At 49.2% G+C, this 20,769-nt stretch overlaps 1 protein-coding gene across 2 annotated transcripts in view; it reads left to right on the top strand.

The window, feature by feature from the left end:
* LOC119445336 (polyamine-transporting ATPase 13A3) overlaps nucleotides 1–20,769 on the top strand; it is a 145,243-nt gene that overhangs the window by 16,073 nt on the left and 108,401 nt on the right. For both annotated transcript variants that reach the window (XM_037709648.2, XM_049663215.1), the window contains exons 9-10: nucleotides 2,751–2,882; nucleotides 20,233–20,388. In XM_037709648.2, coding sequence (XP_037565576.1) covers nucleotides 2,751–2,882; nucleotides 20,233–20,388 — 288 coding nt within the window. The remainder of the gene's footprint in view (nucleotides 1–2,750; nucleotides 2,883–20,232; nucleotides 20,389–20,769) is intronic.

Genomic DNA, 20,769 nt, shown 5'->3' with positions numbered 1-20,769 from the left:
GCATGCGGTCTGCTCCTCGCCATCTCCTAGCTCACTTCCAGATTCCCGCTTTTGTTCTCTCCACGGCACGCTCCCTCAATGGCCACGAAAAAGACGTCGAACGAGATTCCATACTAACGAAAGCAGACGTCCTTTGCTTTACCGAAACGTGGAACGCGAGACCACACATCAATAGATTCTTCCCCGTCGTCTTCACAGAAGCAGAGCGTTCGGCAGGTGGTGTTGGGATGTATGTGAAATTGCCAGAGACCGCGGTGGATCTCCACCTACCAATAACGAGCCAATCTCACAACGGCGAACACTCTGCAATAAAACTATCCGACGGAACCGTCGTCATGACAATGTACTTAGCCCCGAATCTCTCTCAAGGCAACGTAGAAAAGTACATCGATCTAGCCATGCGCAAATACGAAACAAAGTACAAGAACAACCCCTTCGTACTTGTCGGAGACTTCAACGTAGACATCACGCACAGCGACTGGCTTGTGCAGTATATGACGTCTCGGTACGCTCTACGATGAATTTCGTATGACTGGAAACAACCACCAACCACCAGGGTAACGTGCACAGACCTTGTCCTTGCCAACTTCAGGCTAGATCCAATCGAAGAACCATTGGCTCGACATTTCACGGACCACAAAGCGGTGATAATGAAGGGAAAACGGAATCTGGAACTGAACACGATATACCAGTTCTGACAAATAAACATTGTATACACTGTACACACGCGTTGTCCCTCATTTACATGCGCGAGTGGGCAATGTCACGGGTGATTTACGGTAAGAACGATCCCCAGTGCTTCGCCCACTCGTCATGATTCACTTCGTGGAGATGCGTGGATTTATTAAAAATCAGAATTGCCCTTATGCTAAAGCTTCGTAAGGCAAACAACCTTCCCGGTAGCGTACTCAATCATTTGCACAATAATAGGTAGCATTCAGTTGCGCAGTGTACACTACAGACCACGTTCTGAACTCACGCGTTCTTGCTAAGAATCGTCTCAAGCCGTTCTACGCAGGCTAACGAGCCGTGCAACTGAAATTGTTACTTGCTTTCTTAGTTTATTTTCTTTGCGCGTAAATTTTTACTTTCATGTTCTCTACGCAGCATTCATTCTCTATCCAGCAAGAGGGGGATATTGACACGCGTACATTCTTGATATTTTCCTGATGACCGTTTTTTATCGGCTAGCCGCTGTTATTAAGCTATCACTCGGTGCAAGACGCGCGCCTACACGTTTCGAAACTGTCCGAATGCTGCCGCCAGTTCTATAGCGAAGATAGCATTGCATAAGTTAAGTGTAAGAATCCTGCGCGTGTGTAATTCGAACCCTGTTCAAGTCCTGCGCTTAATGTAGCTCCAATCCCGCTCAAATTTTGCGCTTGTATAGTTCAAATCCGGCGCTAATGCAGCTCCACTAACGTGGAACCTGGGCAAGTGCGAAGCAGTGATGCGCCCTTGCTATTCTGGCACAAGTGAGGAGGAATCGAGCGCTGGTGGGGTGGTGGCGCCCTCCCTTGCACTGAGCTAGTAACCAGACTGGCGTTTCGGAAGCAATTTTCGTGAGTTACTACTAATTCCCGCATATCCCTGGGTCAAACCCACATATCTAATTCGGGTATGGGCCACACGTGATTTTATTATCATTAATCGTGACGTAACTGACGATCATGTGATGTTATCGATGCCATGCCCTATCAGACATGTTAGTCATACATTCGCACTCTTCCATGCCAATTTTGGTATGCACCAAGGGAACGAGACAAGAGTTTTTGGCAGATCTTGTTTCTGTGCGTTAACACGACGACATGACATCACATTAGACGCCGACAGCCCGGGCCCCTAAAGTGCTTCGCACTTCATAGCCAACAGTACGTTCCAACGGCACGTAAAACTCGTAGATCAGATTTGGACGACCAACGACTATGGTCGCCGCTATCGCTGGGTGGTGTCACTTGTTTTTCTGGGCACAAGTTGACCCAATAGAGAGTTTATTAGTGACTGCCCGCCGTGGGTGGCTTAGTGGCTATGCCGTTGCGTTGCTAAGCACGAAGCCACGGGATCAAATGCCAGCGACGGCGGCCGTACTCTGATGGGGGTGAACTGCAGTAACTCCCGTGTACTTTTCATTGCCTGCCTGGTAAGGTACCCAAGGGGGTCAAATTAATCTGGAGTCTTCTAATACGGCGTGCCTAATTCTTCTGATTCGGCACGTAAAACTCGAGAATTTATTTATTTAATTCATGCCTCATAGTTTTGACACTGACTTGCTATTCTTCCCCAAAATTATGTGACAATATTTGCATTACGTCAATATTTTAGTTTAAATGTTTAATTTGTCCTAAAGCGAGTCCAGTAGTCCAAATTAGCGATCACAACTAGCGGAACTTGATCCTCTGCATTTAAGAAGGATTGTTCATTTTATCCAAGCTCGTTCGGTATAAATTCATTGTGGCTAAACAGTGCAACTTTCAGTGCTACTAGTGCGGTAGCTGACATGCATTAAGAAAGAAACTTTATACTGGGAAAGTGGTGGCTGAAGTTCAAATAATTGCCGCAGGTAAATGCCTCAAGTATGCAGAATGAAATCGAATCCATAGTGTAATTTTAGAGCCTCTGACGCGCAAGCACCCTGCTCCCTACTCATCATGCCGAGTACTGTATGAAAGCTCGTGAGTCCCCGTATAAACCCATAATCATACATATTATGGTGTGGCGTATGTGGGTTTTCTTCTACTTGGTTTTCGCAGAAGTGGATGAAGTTTCTTCGACCTGTCTGGTACCTGGCGACATAATCTGCCTGCCAACGTCGGGGTGCCTCATGACGTGCGATGCAGTTCTTACCGCTGGAAACTGTCTCGTCAACGAGAGCTTACTTACAGGTAAGAAGGTTCTCGCCAAACATTTTCCCGACATGAGGTAGTTTTACAACGAATTTATTTCCTTCCTTGACAGTTCCCTTTTCGAGCGCCAACAAAATACAGATACTCCAAGATATCACGTCATTCATCCATTCATTAAAAAAATGAGAAGGGTGCAAATAAAATAACCGGTGTGCTATCCATTTTTCAGGCAACCACACTACGTCTTGTCTAAATGCTAGCAGCTGAACATGGCAACTGATGCGGTACTGCGACAACATGTATTTCATTTGATATGATGGGTATTTTATATAAGATAGGCTAAGGAGCCAGCTGTTGGGCAAGCTACTCCGTTTGCTGAACATTCTTTAACGATAGGAAGCAGACAAGACACAGGCTGCGCTTGTGCATGCCCCATTCTCAGAGTGTCACCTACATCGCGTTGTTGAAAAAATGCATTGTTACTTTCTTTGATCATGCTGCGAATGAAACATCTGCCCAAGCAAATTTACTTGCCAAGTTTTCGTTGTGAATTATTTTGCCGAGATTCATCACCGGTGTAATGAGTCAATTAATCAAGTTGAAGGAAGCGCGAGCTTCAAGAATGTGTGTTTGTGTGGCGCAAAGCTGCACGAAAAAGAAATTGGCTCGCCATCCCGGCCCAGCGAAAGTGGATGTCTAGCGAAGCTGCTGAAAACCACCACTGCAACTGCTGATGCAATGCTTTATGGCTTTAGAGTAATGGTGGCAATGCTATTTTACAGTAATGATAGTAATGGGAGTAATGGTAATCTTGACTGCACGCCGCCGCCCATAGCGGCACTGCGACAACATCGAATTCATTTGATATGATGGTTATATTATATACGATAGGCTAAGGACGTCACTCCCCACGTCGCAAGTTGCCGTCGCCGCGGCAACTTGCGCAACTCTAATCTTTACCGGGAAACGTATGTGGGAAGCGCTACGTGCTTCGCATTGTTATTAGGAGCGCCTTATCATCAATTAAGTGGGTCGGATGCTTGTTTTGAACTTGTTGTTTATTGAAACGTATACTGTTCTGTATGTCGTATGCGTGATCCCAAAGAATGTAGGGCTGTTCGCTTCACTTTGCTGAGTGCTTGTAGTCTCTGCCCTACGGGGGTATGAGTCATTGCATTTACCCCGCAGGGGCGTCTGCGTGAGCAGGCGTTTGGTGTGCTGCGACACCACGGACCCGAGCACAAGAGGGTTGGACCCTCCCGCGTGTCGCCGTGCGCGGCTTAGCCGTGTCTGGGAAAGGGGGATCCTGGAGGTTGAGCCGATGCCGGGTGTTTGGACCTTTAAGGCCCCCCGGCAGAGGCAACACACCTCTTCGGCCTCTGCTTCACATAGACGGCACCTCCAGACTGACCCACCTTGAGGAAATCGGCAGTCGCCTTTTCCTGTCCCCCTCTTCAATCTTTTGTCTTTCTCTCTCACTTTTCCATCTGTCCTGTCTTCTAGTCACTTCTTCTCACTTCCAAATTTCTGGGCGGCAAGGGTTAACCTGGTGTAGCTATCCAACCTTGGGTATTTTATATTAGGTTATAGCGGCGACGCATGGCTGGCGTCTGCAAGCATTCCATCCTTGTAGCGTCCCCTTGTTGGGCTCGGTGGTGGGTGGCTACCATCGCCGCCGAATTTAGCAATATTATATGGCAAATCCTTTTCCCCCACTTCCTGATCGCTCCCTGAAAAGGGGGCGCACCGATGACACTTTCAACTTTTTTATGAAACCCAAAGAAATATTTCCCAAGTACCATGTCATTCATAGCCAACACGAAACGAAGACAGTCTGTACTATATCTCCATTTGTCGTAGCAAAATGCCTGACAGAAGCAATCGGCCCAGGTTACAAGGTAACTAAGATGGGAAGCGGAGACCTCCTTCTGGAAGTGCGTGATAAACCCCAGTATAACAAATTGTCTAAACTTGTTGCATTTGGTGACATCCCCGTCTCAGTGGGCCCTCACAGGTCAATGAACACTGTACGTGGTGTCATCTCGGATGACGACCTTCTAGAACTCAGCGAAAGCGAGCTGTTGGATGGATGGCAAGACCAAAACGTAGTAAAGGTTCAAAGAATTAAGTTAAGGCGTGACGACAAGGAAATTCCCACAAAGCATGTAATTATTACGTTTGGAACAAGTGACCTTCCAGATTCAATCGAGACGGGATATTATAAGCTCCGTGTACGACCGTACATACCCAATCCGCGCCGAGGCTTCAAGTGTCAGCGTTTTGGGCATGGGTCTCAGAGCTGCCGAGGGCGCGCTACTTGTGCAAAATGTGCTTCTAAAGAACACGCCTCAGATAACTGCACTTCCACAACCCATTGTGCCAACTGTGACGGAGACCACCCCGCCTATTCGCGATCGTGCCCGTCATGGAAGAAAGAAAAAGAAATATTACAACTCAAAGTCAAGCTAAACATTTCCTTTCCAGAGGCGCGCAAGCGTTTTTCTGCCCACAACCAGTCCAGTCCTTCCTACACCGATGTGGCGCGCCGGGGGGCAGCGTCACATCCTGCGGCGGCTGCCCGAGTCACACAGAGTGTGACAGCGGTGACACCATCAGCCCCCCTGGCAGGAGCAGCCAGTGCTGTTCCGCCCCTTACAACGCAGGGCCAGCAGTCCTCCGGGCCTGCCGGTCCCAGGGCCACTGCTCGTGCAGACCGGCCCCAAAAACCCCCTAGTGTGCCCGCGGAGCGGGCAGCAGCCAGCGCCTCTGACGAGGCAATGGATGCAATCATCACTACTCCGGCGTCCCAGGCGCCGAAGGAACGGCGTAGCTCCATGGAGCGCGTCGGGAGAAAAGAAAAATCCCGTATTACGGGGCCTGGAAAGGTCTCGTGAACTAACTTCTATCTTTCTGTACACACATCACTAACTTCTTTTCCATTATGGATACCCAAGTATTACAATGGAACGTGAGAGGACTTCTACGTAATCTTGACGATGTTAAAGAACTCTTCCGCAAATTCAGTCCAAAGGTGATGTGTGTACAAGAAACACACCTAAAATTAACACAGACGAACTTTTTAAGGCAATATGTCACTTTCCGCAAAGACCGCGATGACGCTCTCGCCTCGTCAGGGGGTGTGGCCGTAATGGTCGATAAGGGCGTTGCATGTCAGCAATTAAGCCTCCGAACGTCCCTTGAGGCAGTTGCTGTCCGAGCAGTGTTGTTTGGTAAACTAGTCACAATTAGCTCCATCTACATTCCCCCTTCCCATCAGCTTTCCAGAACAGAATTTCAGAGCTTCATCGATTAACTTCCTCCGCCATACATAGTCGCTGGTGACCTTAACGCTCATAGCCCCCTGTGGGGCGACTCTCGTTGCGATGCGCGAGGGCGCCTTATAGAAAATTTTCTGTTTTCTTCAGGTGAATGTTTATTGAACAAGAAAGAACCTACGTACTACAGTATTGCACATAACACATACTCGTCCATAGACTTAAGCATAGTGTCGAGCACACTAATGCCATACCTGGAGTGGTCTGTCCTCAAGAACCCCTATGGAAGCGACCACTTCCCAATTATGTTGAACTCAGCGAAGCGAGATGGATGCTTGTCACCACCTCCTCGATGGAACGTGGACTCGGCGAACTGGGAACTGTTCCGAGAGCTCACACACTTAGGCCGTGATGACATTGTTGCTCTTAACGTGGACGACGCCGTAGCATATCTAACTGGTTTTATTATTGACGCTGCTACAAAATGTATTAAAAAACTAGTGGACTGGCTCAGAAGCGCCGCATTCCTTGGTGGAACGAAGAATGTCGTAAAGCGCGCAAAAATCAAAACAAAGCTTGGGGATTGCTTCGCGATTCTCATACTGCCGAAAATCTTATTAATTTCAAACAGGTTAAATCGCAAGGCAGAAGGACACGTCGACGTGCCAAGAGAGAGAGTTGGGAGAGGTACATTTCTGGAATAAATTCCTACACAGACGAGGCAAAAGTATGGAACAGGGTGAATAAATTAAAGGGCCATGAGACGAACCCGCTGCCCTTAGTGAGTACCCAAGGAGATGGCCTGGAGAATCAGGCAAACTGTCTGGGCGAACACTTTGAATGTCTCCAGTGCATCTCATTATACACAAACATTCCTGAGGTTCAAAGAACGCGCAGAGCGACAGCCCCTCGATCGGAAATGTACCCGAAATGAACATTACAACTGCCCGTTCAGTTTAGCTGAACTTAAAGCTTCTCTTGCTTGTTGCAACGGTTCGGCACCAGGTGCTGACCGTATCATGTATGAAATGATCAAGCACCTACACCCTGAAACACAAAAGACACTCCTCTCTCTCTTTAATGTCATGTGGGCTGCTGGTTCCATTCCATCTTCTTGGAAAGAAGCTATAGTAATCCCCATACTTAAACAGGGCAAGGACCCTTCCTTACCTAGTAGCTACAGACCCATTGCTTTGACAAGCTGTCTGTGCAAGCGCCTAATATGTGTCCTAGAAAGCAACGGAATACTAGATCCTTACCAATGTGGCTTCCGAGAAGGTAGGTCGACTACAGACCACCTTGTCCGCATCGAGGCAATCATAAGGGATGCCTTTATACACAAACAGTTTTTTCTCTCCGTATTTCTTGATTTAGAGAAAGCATATGACACCACATGGCGCTTCGGTATTATCCGAGACCTTTCCGCTATGGGTATCCGTGGCAACATGTTGAGTACTATCCAAAGTTACCTTTCTAACCGTGCCTTTCGTGTAAGGGTGGGCCAGGCCTTGTCTAGGTCTTTCACCCAGGAAACTGGTGTCCCGCAAGGCGGTGTGCTTAGCTGTACACTGTTTATTGTGAAAATGAATTCTCTACGCACCGCTATTCCACTAACGATGTTCTACTTTGAATATGTAGATGATGTCCAGATTGGTTTTAAATCGTGCAACTTTGCTGTCTGCGAACGACATGTCCAGCATGGCTTAAATAAAGTGGCTAAATGGGCTGATGAAAACGGTTTTAGGTTGAGCCCACAGAAAAGCACATGCGTCCTTTTCACTAATAAGAGAGGAATAGTACCAGACCCTGCTATTGAGCTGTCTGGTACCACACTACCTGTAAGCAAAGAGCACAAGTTTCTAGGCATCATATTGGACTCAAAACTCACATTCGTTCCGCACATCAAATATTTGAAGGCTAAGTGCCTGAAAACAATGAACTTATTGAAGCTGCTGTCGCGTACAACATGGGGCAGTGACAGCAAATGTATTTTGAACTTGTACAGGTGCCTTGTCGGCTCACGACTTGACTACGGGGCGATAGCTTACCAGTCTGCTGCACCCAGCGCTTTAAAAATGTTGGATCCTGTTCACCATTTAGGAATCCGCCTCGCGACAGGGGCCTTCAGGACAAGCCCCATACAAAGCCTTTATGTGGAAGCAAACGTGTGGTCGCTCCACCTTCAGAGGACTTATGCCAGCTTTACATATTTCCTTAAAATAAATTCAAACCGTACACATCCTACCTATTTTACCATAAACGATACCACATCTGCCACACTATTTAATAATCGACCAACAGCGAAGCAGCCCTTCTCGCTGCGTGTGAGAAAGCTCAGTGAAGAAATGGGTGCTGCACTACTTGAACATTGCCTAATGCCTCCAGCGAAGCTGCTACCGCCGTGGCAGTGGCAGCTGGTTGAATGTGACACATCCTTTATTGAAGTCACAAAACACGCGCCAGATGCACACATTCAAATGCACTTTTTAGAACTAAAGTCAAAATACTCTTGCCCTGAATTTTACACAGACGCATCAAAGTCACATGCTGGCGTTTCCTATGCGGCAGTCGGTCCGTCCTTCTCGGAATCCGATGTACTTTATCCCCACACAAGCATCTTTACGGCCGAGGCCTATGCAGTACTATCGGCGGTGAAACACATTGATAGATTGAAACTCCAAAAGGCTGTAATATTTACCGACTCTTTAAGCGTTGTTAAAGCGTTAATGATGCCGCAAAAACATAAACACCCTGTAATTATCAACATCTACTCACTGATCTGCTCTGTTTATGCATCTAAACAACAAATCATAATATGCTGGGTGCCTGGGCATAGAGACATCGAGGGTAATGTTCTTGCCGACCAAATGGCCACATCAATAACATCGCACGCTATTAATCCTACCGCTGCTGTCCCTGTAACAGATTTGAAACCTTTCTTGCGGAAGAAACTGCGAAGCTACTGGCAACGCTTGTGGGATGCGCAAACAAATAATAAGCTTCACTTGATTAAGCCACAGTTAGGTTTCTGGCCCTCTGCATCAAAAACACGGCGAACTGATGTCCAATTCTGTCGCCTCAGATTAGGACACACATATGGTACCCACAATTTTCTATTGAATGGTAATGATCCTCCAACCTGTGGTAGATGTGGCGAGAGGCTCAGCGTTCTTCACGTCCTCCTGGAGTGTAGGGAAGCCGAGAGAGAGAGGAAGAAACATTTTCCTTTGGCATACCGCTGTTCTATCCCTCTTCATCCCGCTATGTTTCTTGGCAAAGAACCGCTTTTCATTACCAAAGCAGTCCTCGCTTTTTTGAATGATGTTGTCTTGCATGTTATCAGCCCAAGAAATACGTAGCGCATCCTCTCTCAAGAGGATGCCACTGTGATAATAGCTCAGTATAGCACATGCATCCAGGCCCTTACATCACAAGGGCTCTGTTAAGGCATTAGTGTTTTTGAAACTTTTAGCCTCTGACATATCTTAGTATATCATACAATCTTTCACAATGCATCCCTCGTATCCATAGCACACTTCATTAGTCATTGCCATATTCTTAGTACCTATAGATTTTACGCATTTTACAGCGACTATTTTAGGCCTCTTTACAGCCATGCCACATCTGTTTTATCCACACCTTCTAATTCACCATTCATGTACCACTGACAAGTCATTATCATCGCCTTGGCGCTCTTTGGCCACATCTGGCCCTTGCGCCAAAAAACTCCAACAATCATCATCATCATCATTGCATTTAGGGGTATGAGCCATTGATGGTGATAGTTTTCTGACGACGTTATGCCACAAAGAAATCCCGGAATCCTAGCCATAAAAGAAAAAGCTTTCGCTGTGAAAAGGAAAAGCGTGCATTTTGAAACACGTAACGAGGCAGCGCAGAAAAAACACGAACAAAGAAAGGTATGCACACACATCCGTGTTTTTTCACGCTGCCTCGTTATGTGTTCTAGAATGCACCAACTAGCCCAAACAAGAGCTTTACTAATATTTTGCATCACAAGCTACAGCACTGCACGGGCCGATTTTCTCAGCCCGGGCCCGGCCCGGGCCCGTTTTTACGTTGGGCTGCCCGCCCGAGCCCGACGAAAAGTTTTATGGAGAGACCCGGGCCCGGCCCGGGCCCGGACATAATCTGCGTTACCCGCCCGAGCCCGGCCCGTGCCCGGCTCGAAACCGGCCCGAACCCGGCCCGAGACCGAAAAAGACATGCTTTCCAGTGTCGAGAAGCCCGAGGATAACTCGCTGCACGTTACATGCGCACCGCCAGAACGTCCGAGTCCGGCCCATGCCCGCGTTAAAAAACCCGAGCCCGGCCCGAGCCTGGGTCAAAAAGCACATTCCTTGCCCGAGCCCGGCCCGAGCCCGTGAAAAAACTGCCCTGCCCGGCCCGGCCAGGCCCGGCCCGCGCTTTTGGGTAAGCCCGAGCCCGTGCAATGCTCTATCACAAGCACACATTGCTCATCATACAGCTTATCGTGAGTTAATTAGCGTTATGATTTCTTCACTTCTTAGAAACTGAAAGTGACAGACATACTGCTTTTTATATTGTTACACGGATGTGCTTATTTTATATATATATATATATATTGTTACGGGGAGAAAATAAATTCATTTATATATATATACAGTTACAAGGTTGTAGCTCAGTGGCCAGGGTAACACCATCTACCAATCTCCGAGACACTTAAACCTCCTTTTCTCCTCCAAACGTCATTTTGTTCACAGCATTACAAACTCGTACGTGACATTAACCCCCGGCGGCAGAAGTATTGTCTCGGGGCTTCTTAGAGTGTCGAATCAGTGGGCGAGTTATAGTGCTTTAGTCGCGAAACGTGCACGATATGAGTTCCTGGTGGGGTAGAAGACTTCGAAGTCACAGGTGATATCGCATATGTGAGGCTGGTGACTTGGCGAAGAACTCGGTATGGCCCGACTCATCGCGGCAGCAGTATTTCGCGAAGGTCGATGCGACGGGAGGGTAACCAAAGCAGCACAAGAGACCCAGGACTAAAATGACGATGACTACTGAAGTGATCCGACAACGACTGTCGTAAAGGTGCTTTTGGATAGTCTGAGACGCCATAAGGCGGTCACGGGTAATATGACGTGCTGTGGCCGCGCCAACAATGGCGTCGTGAGCATAGAACGTGGTAGTGTTGACATCAGAAGGCAGCAGCGAATCAAGAGGCAGGAGTGGGTCACGGTCATGTAGTAGATAGAACGAGGCATAACCAGTAACATCGTGACGTGACGAATTGTATGCAAACGTCACGAAGGGTAAGGTGCAGTTCCAATCCCGGTGATCACCAGACACGTAGATGGAGAACATGTCCGTGAGTGTACCATTGAGACGCTCGGTAAGTCCTTTTGTCTGTGGGTGGTAGGCCGTTGTGAACTTGTGGGGCTTTGAGCAAGAGCGAAGAAGGTCGTCGACAACCTTAGAAAGAAAACAGCGGCCTCTATCAGTGAGTAGCTGACGTGGAGCACCATGATGTAGGATCACTTCATGGAGGAGAAAATCAGCCACATCAGTTGTGCAGCTCGTCGGGAGGGCCCGCGTTATGGCATAACGCGTGGTATTGTCCGTGGCAACGGCCACCCACTTGCTGTCCGAGGATGAGGTTGGAAATGGGCCAAGGAGGTCCAGGCCGACGCGGAAAAATGGCTCACTGGGGATATCTATAGGCTTCAGGTGCCCCGGCTGGAGACATTGGAGTTTCCTTGCGGCGTTGGCAAAGTTCGCAGACAGCGACGTAGCTTCGAACAGAGCGATATAGCCGAGGCCGGAAAAATCATCTGCGCGCATGGTCGTACGTACCGGACACACCCAAATGACCAGCGGTGGGCACATCGTGTAACTGCGAGAGAATTGTCGAGCGCAGGTGCTGCGGAACGACGAGAAGCAGTTCAGCACCATGTGGATTGATATTACGTCGGTATAAGGTTCCGTCCTGGAGAACAAACATACGGAGAGAAACGTCCTGTTTCTCCAAGGTTAGGTATTCGATAACGGATCGCGAATATGGGTCACGACGCTACTTGTCGGCGATGCGTGAGAAGTCGGAGATTGGCAAAATGCAGGTATTGTTATCGGTTACGGTGCCACCGGGTGGGTCGCCAGGGTAGCGGGAGAGGCAGTCGTCGTCCTTATGTAGCCACCCAGATTTGTAGGACACTGAAAATGTGTACTCTTCCAGGCGTAAAGCCCAGCGGCAAAGACGGCCTGTCGGGTCTCTGAGTGAGGATAGCCAACATTAAGGCATGATGATCTGTCACGACGGTGAAATGTCGACTGAACAGGTAAGGGCGGAACTTTGCATTGTACAAAACAAGAGCCAAGCATTCACGTTCTGTTATAAAGTAGTTTCGCTCTGGTGCTGAAAGAAGACGGCTAGCATACGCAATCCCGCGATGTGTGTCCCGCTGTCGTTGGGACAACATAGCGCCAATGCCATGGCCGCTTGCACCAGTGCTAACTTCTGTGTAGGCATGTGGATCAAAATAAACCAACATGGGTGGATTGATAAGACTACTGATAAGCGTTGAAAATGCTTCAGCCTGGTCGGGGCCCCAACGAAAAGTGGTGTCCCTTTTGAGGAGCTCTGTGAGAGGACGAGCGATTTCGGCAAAGTCCCAGAAAAATCGCCGAAAATAGGAACACAGCCCTAGGAAACTGCGGGAATCGATAGAAGAACGCGCAAGTGGAAACTCACCAATGGCACGAACTTTGTCAGGATCAGGCTGGAAGCCTGCAGTGTCAACCAAGTGACCAAGTACTCGTATTTGGCGGTGGCCGAAATGGCATTTTGCAGAATTTAGTTGTAGGCCGGCTCGTCGAATCGTGGTTCGGGCGTAAGAGCAGCTACTCCAGAGTCTTCCAAAGGGGACAACACAGCAAGAGATACACACTCAGGAAGTACTTGCAGACACGAACCAAAGTTCAGAAGAGGAAGCCACGCTCGATTGTTGACAAGAGTTACCATTGAGCTTGGTAGTGCTATTTGACGTGCGAGGAGGAGTTCGCAAAGTGGGGACACCACGTAAGGACCATATCGAAGTGATGGACAAGGCGACATGAGGACGTAGGTCGCACCATCAGGTTGCAGTCGAACAAATTCAGTAGAACGAAGTCGGGACTTGTGGTCGTCGGTCGGGTCGGCAAAGTAATGGGGCAGTTCAAGGCGAAGGGTGCCGGTTGCACAGTCAATAAGGGCTGAATGGGCAGTCAGGAAGTTGATTCCAAGAATCACTTCGTGGGGACACTTGGCCAGTACAGTGAACAGGACTAACACTGGACGGTCGGCAATGGGAACACGGGCGGCGCATATTTCCATCACGGCTATTGTACTGCCATTAGCTACTCGGACGGCAGGCGAATCAGCAGGTGTCAGGACTTTACGGATACGGCTACGAAGATTTGATCGCATAACCGACACCTGGGCGCCAGTATCGATGAGGGATTTAACGGGTACATCATCAACAAAAATGTCAACAAGGTTCGGTCGAGCAGCAGGGGTCAGCAGAGGTTTTGCTGTCCGAGTCGTCAACGCAGCCTCACCTCTGGGGGCTGCATTGCTTAGTTTCCCGAGAAGCGGCCGGCGGAGAACGTGGACGAGGGAAGTCGAGGTGTAGGCGAACGGGACTGATGGCGTTGCAGCGAGGTCGAGCGGCTAGTGGTGTTTCCCCGAGAGGGAAGGCCGGCATGGTGTTGTTCAGAAAGGGGCGATAGAGGCCGGGGGTCTCGGTCGAAGCAGCGATCAGCACATGGTCGAGGTGAGGAGTACAAGGAGCTACTACGGCAGTGGCGGGAGATGTGACTGACCCGGGAGCAAGCAAAGCAAATTGGCCTGTCTTCCGGTGTTCGCCACTCAGAGGGGTTCCGATATCGATTCGGGAATGACTGGCGAGGTGCAGTGGAGGAAATGACAGGAGCGGTATGGGTGGGACGTGGGCGGACGGCAGACTGGATGTCCAAGTTTGCAATTTCTTGGCGGACAACAGCTTGAATGAGCGAGATAGTCATGTTGTCATGCGCATGGGTACGGTGAGAACTAGGAGTCCATAGCCTGAAGTTCGCGACGGATGACCTGTGTCAAGCTTGGTGTTAATTGTAGGAACATGTGATGCCGGAGGGTCGTTGCAGGAAGAAGTGGCAGCCGTATTCGAAAGTCGGTCGAAGCTTTGTACGATGCGTTTGCTCTTCGCTTGCTCAAAATTCTGGCATTCCTTAATAATGGACTCAACCGTTGAGCAGTTCCTGCAAAGCATCGGAAGTATGATGCGAGACCGCGGAAGCTACGCAGTTCTTTTGCACGTAGTGAGCGTGGAAAGTTGAGCACTGCGGAAACCTTATCTGGATCAGGCTGAACGCCAACTTTGTTGGCAAGATGGCCCAGAACTTTAATCTCTGTGCTAGCGAAGCGGCACTTTTTGGTGTTTAGTTGAAGACCAACACTTGCAAGGCACTTGAGCACTTCGTCGAAACGCTGCAAATGCTCCGGGAAAGTCGACGAAAAGACGACGATGTCGTCGAAATAGCATAGGCAGGTTTTCCACTTAAGGCCACAAAAGAACAATGTAAATAATTATTTCAAACATGGCGGAAGCATAGCATAAGCCAAAAGGCATTACTTTGAACTCGTAAAGGCCATCAGGAGTAGGAACGGTTGTCTTTTCTTTGTCAACTTCATGCATTGTAACCTGCCAATAGCCCGAACGAAAATCTAAGCTGGAGAAGTATTGCGCCCCTTGCAAAGAATCAAGCGCGTCATCGATACACGGCATCGGATAGACGTCCTTGCGGGTTATCTTATTTAGCGCGCGGTAATCGACACAAAAACGTACCGATCCGTCTGTCCTTCACACTAAAACTACGGGTGATGACCAAGAAATTGCAGAGCGGCGTATGATGTTCTTTTCCAGCATGTCGGCGACGTTCTCCTCGATGATTTGGCGCTCGGCTAAGGAGACGTGGTAGGGACGATGGCGCAGAATAGTTTTGCCATCGGTGTCGATGCGGTGAGATATGACAGAAGTCCGTCCGAGTAAAGACAACTTGGCGTCAAATGATGCCTCGTGCATCCTTTGCATCAAGTAAAGGTAGTAGGTGATCTTGAACCGGCACAGGCGACGTGGCGCAAGGAGATACAGGTGGAATTGAAGCAATGTGGGCGTACGAAGGCGGTGGCAGGCAAGAAGAAGTGGCTGGATGATTGGCGCTGTTCAGGGAGACCAACTCCTCTTTAATGATGCCGCGTAGGCCGGTAGCAGCCGGACGAACGTGAGCGCTGGAGGAAGCTGGAAAATCGTATGCATGCTTGCAGTTCTTCACGAATGAGGGCTCGAATGAGAGCTCGGAGCTCAACACTGCTTGTCAGGGGGTTGTCGGACGAGTCGGGCTGCAAACGGCTTGACTGCAAGGTATCGAGGCGCTGACACACAGAGATGACGTCTTGGACATTCGTGAGATTTTGCTCAGCAAGGGCGTTAAAAGCGATAGATCTGATGCCTTTGAGAAGATGGCGGGCACGGTTAGTTTCTGGCATGGAGTTGTCGACGCGATGACTAAGCGCGAGAACATCATCAATGTATGACGTGTAGGACTCGCCAGAATGTTGCACGCGCTCAGAGAGCTGCTTCGCAACTTCAGAGCGGACCGTAGGCGTTCCAATAATACGCCGAAGATGCTCTTTGAAAGGAGACTAATCACGGAAGACCCGCTCGTGCTTCTTAAACCATGTGTTGGTGACCTCAGAGACGTAGAAAGCAACGTTGCGTAATTTAGAAGCATCGTCCCAGTGGTTGAAGGAACTTACTCGACCGTAGTTTTCCAGGCAGTCTTCGACGTCATCACCAGACAGGCAAGTGAACACCTCAGGATCACGCTGACGACTGCTTACAATCCAGGAGGGTGAGGTGGCCTGCACTGGAACGGGACCGTTGGACGCTGCTGGCTCGTCTAGTGACATGTCGGAGGGTACTTGGCGTAGGCGGCGACCCGAGCGCAGCTCTAGGATATGAATATGGAGAGCTCAAAGGGATCTTAAAGCACCTCCACCACTTGAGGTGCAACTGTTTAACCGACGCTGTTATTCCAAAAGCACGAGCTAGAGCGCCGAGAAGAAGATATGATGATAGTTATGTACAGATGAGGAAAATCATGTCCATAATTTAAATGCTCACAATATCAAAGGCGCACTAATACCGTTCCCGAAGTAGGCACTGGTCGATGGCTGTAACTCTTGTATTCATTCCGTAGCTCATTACGGTATGCGTTCCGCAACATTTTGCGTGCTCAGCCATCATTAGCGCTGAGTTCACTTACCAGGAGGAAGTTCTTGCACCCAGACACGTGTCGAGACTATACAAAGATTAAACAAATGTATATATTGTCGATGTCTTCTATATAACCCACATCAAATGATTAACAATACGCTTTACTTGACATTTTGGCTGCAACAAGAGCCTTCTAAGGAGCACAGTCAAGCGAACCCGACATCCACTTGACGGAATTAGATAACTCTCTTTACGTACATCGCTTACGAGCTTTGCGTGCTCTCTGAAGAGACTGTTCGGGAGAGTGAGAAACTTTAATGAATAAAATGAAATTTTAGGTCCCGTGGTTGGGGCCCCTAGTCCAGGGCTCCACTGGCACGAGCGGTTCGCTAGACTTGGTCCAGGAGAGCCAGTTAGCTGTCCTGGTCCTCGTCCGCAAGCCGCGCCTCCCACTATAAACTCCACACTACTAAAAACACAAGATTTTACTAAAAACACAAGATTTTAACAATCTTGTGTTTTTAGTAGTGTGGAGTTTATATGTTTCGGTCTGTTTGGGCATATCCACGTGATGTGCGGTAACGTTGGCGTGTCCCCGCACCACGGGCATTCGTCAGTGTATCGTGCTTGGTGAATACGGCTAAGTGTATGTAGGTTTGGGTATGTGTGTGTTTGAAAATGGCGCCAATTCCTCGCCTGTTGACTGTTTAACTTAGGGTGAGGGCGTCCATATTACCTCCGCTCCTGTCTTTGGTGTTCGAGGATGTCGCGCGGTGTAGAGGGAAGCTCGTCACTGGGTCGGTCCGCAGCTCGGATGCTTAGTACGCGAGCTAGCCGGTCCGCCCTTGTGTTGCCCTCCATGCCCTCGTGGGCGGGGCACCAAGTGAGGTTGTGGAATCCGGTAATTTGACTCCCTAGAATTTTTAGTACTAAACGCGGCGCCGTCCCGGAGAGATACAGGCGGCAGGCGGTTTGTGAGTCCGTGAGTATGGCAGCAGATACGTCCCTATTCACGTCCCTAATTGCAAGTGCAATCGCTGCGGCTTCTGCTGTGCTGGTAGATTTTGCCCTGACCGATGCAGCTATCACACGATTTTGGTTCGTGGCTACCACCGTATACTTGTCCCTGTCCGTTTGACTCGCGTCTGTGTAGTACACGTCTGGTTGTCCTCTAAATCTCTGGTGCAAGGTTCTCGCTCGGGCCTTCCGGCGCCCTGCATGATATCTCGGACTCATATTCTTCGGAATTGGGGACACCGTTATGTGCTGCCTGACTTCCTGGGTCATCTGCACTGTCTCTTCTGCACTGAACTGGGGGCGGAGGGCAAAGCCCAGTTTGGTTAATATGGCCCGACCCTGCGTTGATGCGCACAGCTGTTCCTTTCGCGCGATGAGGGTGGCCGTCGCATATTCCTCGAAGGTATTATGCATTCCTAATTTGTCGAAACGTTCTGTACTGGTATTTTCTGGGAGCCCTAGAGCAGCTTTAAATGCCCGCCGAATGATCATTTTAAGCTGTTTGAGCTCCTGCTTGGTAATGCTTTGGAAGGGGAGTGTATACGTTATCCTACTGATGACAAAGGCGTGTACCAGTCGGATCGTTTCTTCTTCCGAGAAGCCCTCGCGGGTGAGCGTAACCCTACGGATCATCTTGGCTACGTTTTGTGTAGTACCTTTGAGGAGGCGGAGCGTGTGCGCTACTCCGGCCGTTTGTTGGATCCATAATCCCAGGACGCGGAGTTTATCCACCTCTCTTACACGCCCCCCCTCCAAGAAAAGTTCGAAACTCGGACGATTTTCTCGTCTCGCGTACTTCGCTCTTACACGAATAAATTCGGACTTCTCTGGGGCACATGTCATGCCGGCCCCTTGCGTGAAGGTCTCGACTAGTTGGATGGCCCACTGGACAAGCTCCTGCTTATCCCCGTAGGATCCCCGATTTGCCCACAGCGTAGTATCGTCAGCGTAAATGGCGCTCCCTAGGGCTTGCTTCGCATCCAACTCTAGTGCGAGTTTACGCATTCCCAGATTAAATAGGAGAGGGGAGAGTATGGACCCTTGTGGGGTTTCTCGATCGGGAACTGCAAAGGGTTTCGACCTAGTTGAGCCCAGACCGATGGTGGCCGTACGGTTTCTCAGAAAGCTGCGTACATACTGGTAAATGCGCGTCCCGCAACCTACTGCTTTTAGTCCTTCCAGTATTGCATAGTGGGAAATCGTATCAAATGCCTTCTTTACGTCGAGAGCAAGCACAATGCTGTCTTCGGAACCCCTTACCGGGTGCAGAACGTCCTCCTGAAGCATGAGAAAAACGTCCTGTGCCGTCACATCTGGACGAAATCCGAACATGTTTGTGGGAAAAAGATTGTTGCTTTCTATGTAGCGCGATAACCGGGCCTGTATCACCTTTTCAAAGAGCTTTCCGGCACACGATGTTAGCGATATAGGTCGTAGGTTTCGAATATCTCGAGGCGTCCCCGGTTTTTGAATAAGGATGATTTTTGCTTCCCTCCATTCAGCAGGTAGTTCTCCCTGATCCACCCATACATTCTCGTTAAAGTATTCAGTTAACTGCTCTATGGTTTCGTCGCTCAAGTTTCGAATCATGGCGTTAGTAATCTCGATCGGGCCCTGACGCCGTGTTTCTTTTGAAGGACTGCGCCACGGCATAAACCTCCACCGTAGTTATCGGTGCGTCCAGATTCGGTTGTTCCGGCCCCGTATAGCTACCGCATCGGCTCGCCTCTTTGGAATTCGTACCTATATAAATATGCTTTAAGTGATCAATGAGTTCCTCATCGTTGCCCTTGAATTTATTCTCCAGTAGCTTGAGCGTCGTGTGCGCTGCCGTCTTGGTTCCCCCGGGATTCATCATGCTGCGGAGAATGTGCCATGTTCTTTTGGTAATGAGGGTCCCCCTAAAGGAATCGCAGAGCTGGCACCAGTTACCGTCGCATAATTCCTGCGCGTACGTGTTCGCCTCCTGAGCTAGCTGAGCAATGCAGATTTTAAGCTTCCTGTTGAACCTCTGCCGTTTCCATCTCTTGGTGAGGCTACGGCGGGCCTCCCATAAATGTAGCAGGTGCCTGTCCACTACCGGGGTGTCTCGCGCTGTGTCTACAACCTTCGTCACACCCGCCAGCGTGTTGAGAAGCTGCTGCGCCCAGGGGCCGTATTCTGAAACGTTCGCCTAGGCGAAATTTCGCCTAGGCGAAACCAGCATGCGCGCTGATTGGCTGGTTGAGCAAATTGAATGACGTCGGGCTCAACCACCCAATCAGCTCATCCAATTTTGCTAAAACAGCCAATCGGCGCACACCTGAAAGCGAAAAAGAAATTTCGCCTAGGCGAACGTTTCAGAATACGGCCCCAGATTCCGACATTCGTTATCGGACCTGTGCTGCCCTGGCGATCGCGATATTTCGTCCAATCTGTTCAGGAGACAGCCTTGACATTTATCTTCGAGAAGCTATGTTTCACTAAGCCGAATCTTTGTGAGGCGCACCGTTTAGCGAAGGGAAGCCGCAGGTCCGCTGTCCACTTTCTGCATTACCTTTCTCTATTGCTGAAGCCTAATGAACCCTGAAGTTTGTCACGCATGAACTTGGACAGAAATGAGAGGCTAATAGAGAGCAGCGTGCAACACAACAGCAGTGCCCTTGATACACACAGTGGTTACTAGGCAAGTGGTGTCTTGGCTGCGCTGAATTAAGTCGCGCACTTTCAAGTAACTATCTCACACTTTGCCAAGCGAGGTTCGGTGGCGTAAAAAGTTAACCAATGGTCTCTGGTGGCTGTTTGTGTATAAACCTGCCGCAGGCGAGAGCGTGCCCGTGGTTAAGACGCCATTGCTGCCAATCAACGAGGAATTCTCCGCTGAGCACCACCGACGCCACGTGCTCTTCAGGGGAACGCAAGTGTTGCAGACGCGTTACTACGGCAACAGCCGTGTCACCGCTCTTGTGGTGCGAACAGGTAAGGACTCCCCATAAAACACAGGTTGAGCCTAATCACCACCCTGTTCTCATAGCATCTTTTCATTGTTTCCTATCATAACGCTTATTTTAACGTAAATTTTCAGCGGCGACCCTCTTGTTGTTAAAAATAGACACTTCAAGCAGAACGATAACTTTGCTGTCTAAAGTTCGCAGAGGTGGTGACATCAGAAATGGCGCCATGTTCTTCAGTAAGCTGTAGTATTATTTACTTATGCACACAGATTTTGAGTGCAGAATTAAAGCCGGTTAGTAATCATGATATATCCACGTAGTAAGCAGTCTGACAAAGTACTTCGACAGTAGTTTGTTTGGCATGCATCCCCAAACTGCGCTGAGCACTTTTTAGGAACACGGATTG

The sequence above is a fragment of the Dermacentor silvarum genome, chromosome 3 (assembly GCF_013339745.2).
Source record: "Dermacentor silvarum isolate Dsil-2018 chromosome 3, BIME_Dsil_1.4, whole genome shotgun sequence".
In the NCBI taxonomy this organism is placed as follows: Eukaryota; Metazoa; Arthropoda; class Arachnida; order Ixodida; family Ixodidae; genus Dermacentor; species Dermacentor silvarum.
The sequence above is the reverse complement of the archived record's forward strand: the minus strand, read 5'-3'. Positions and strand labels throughout refer to the sequence as shown.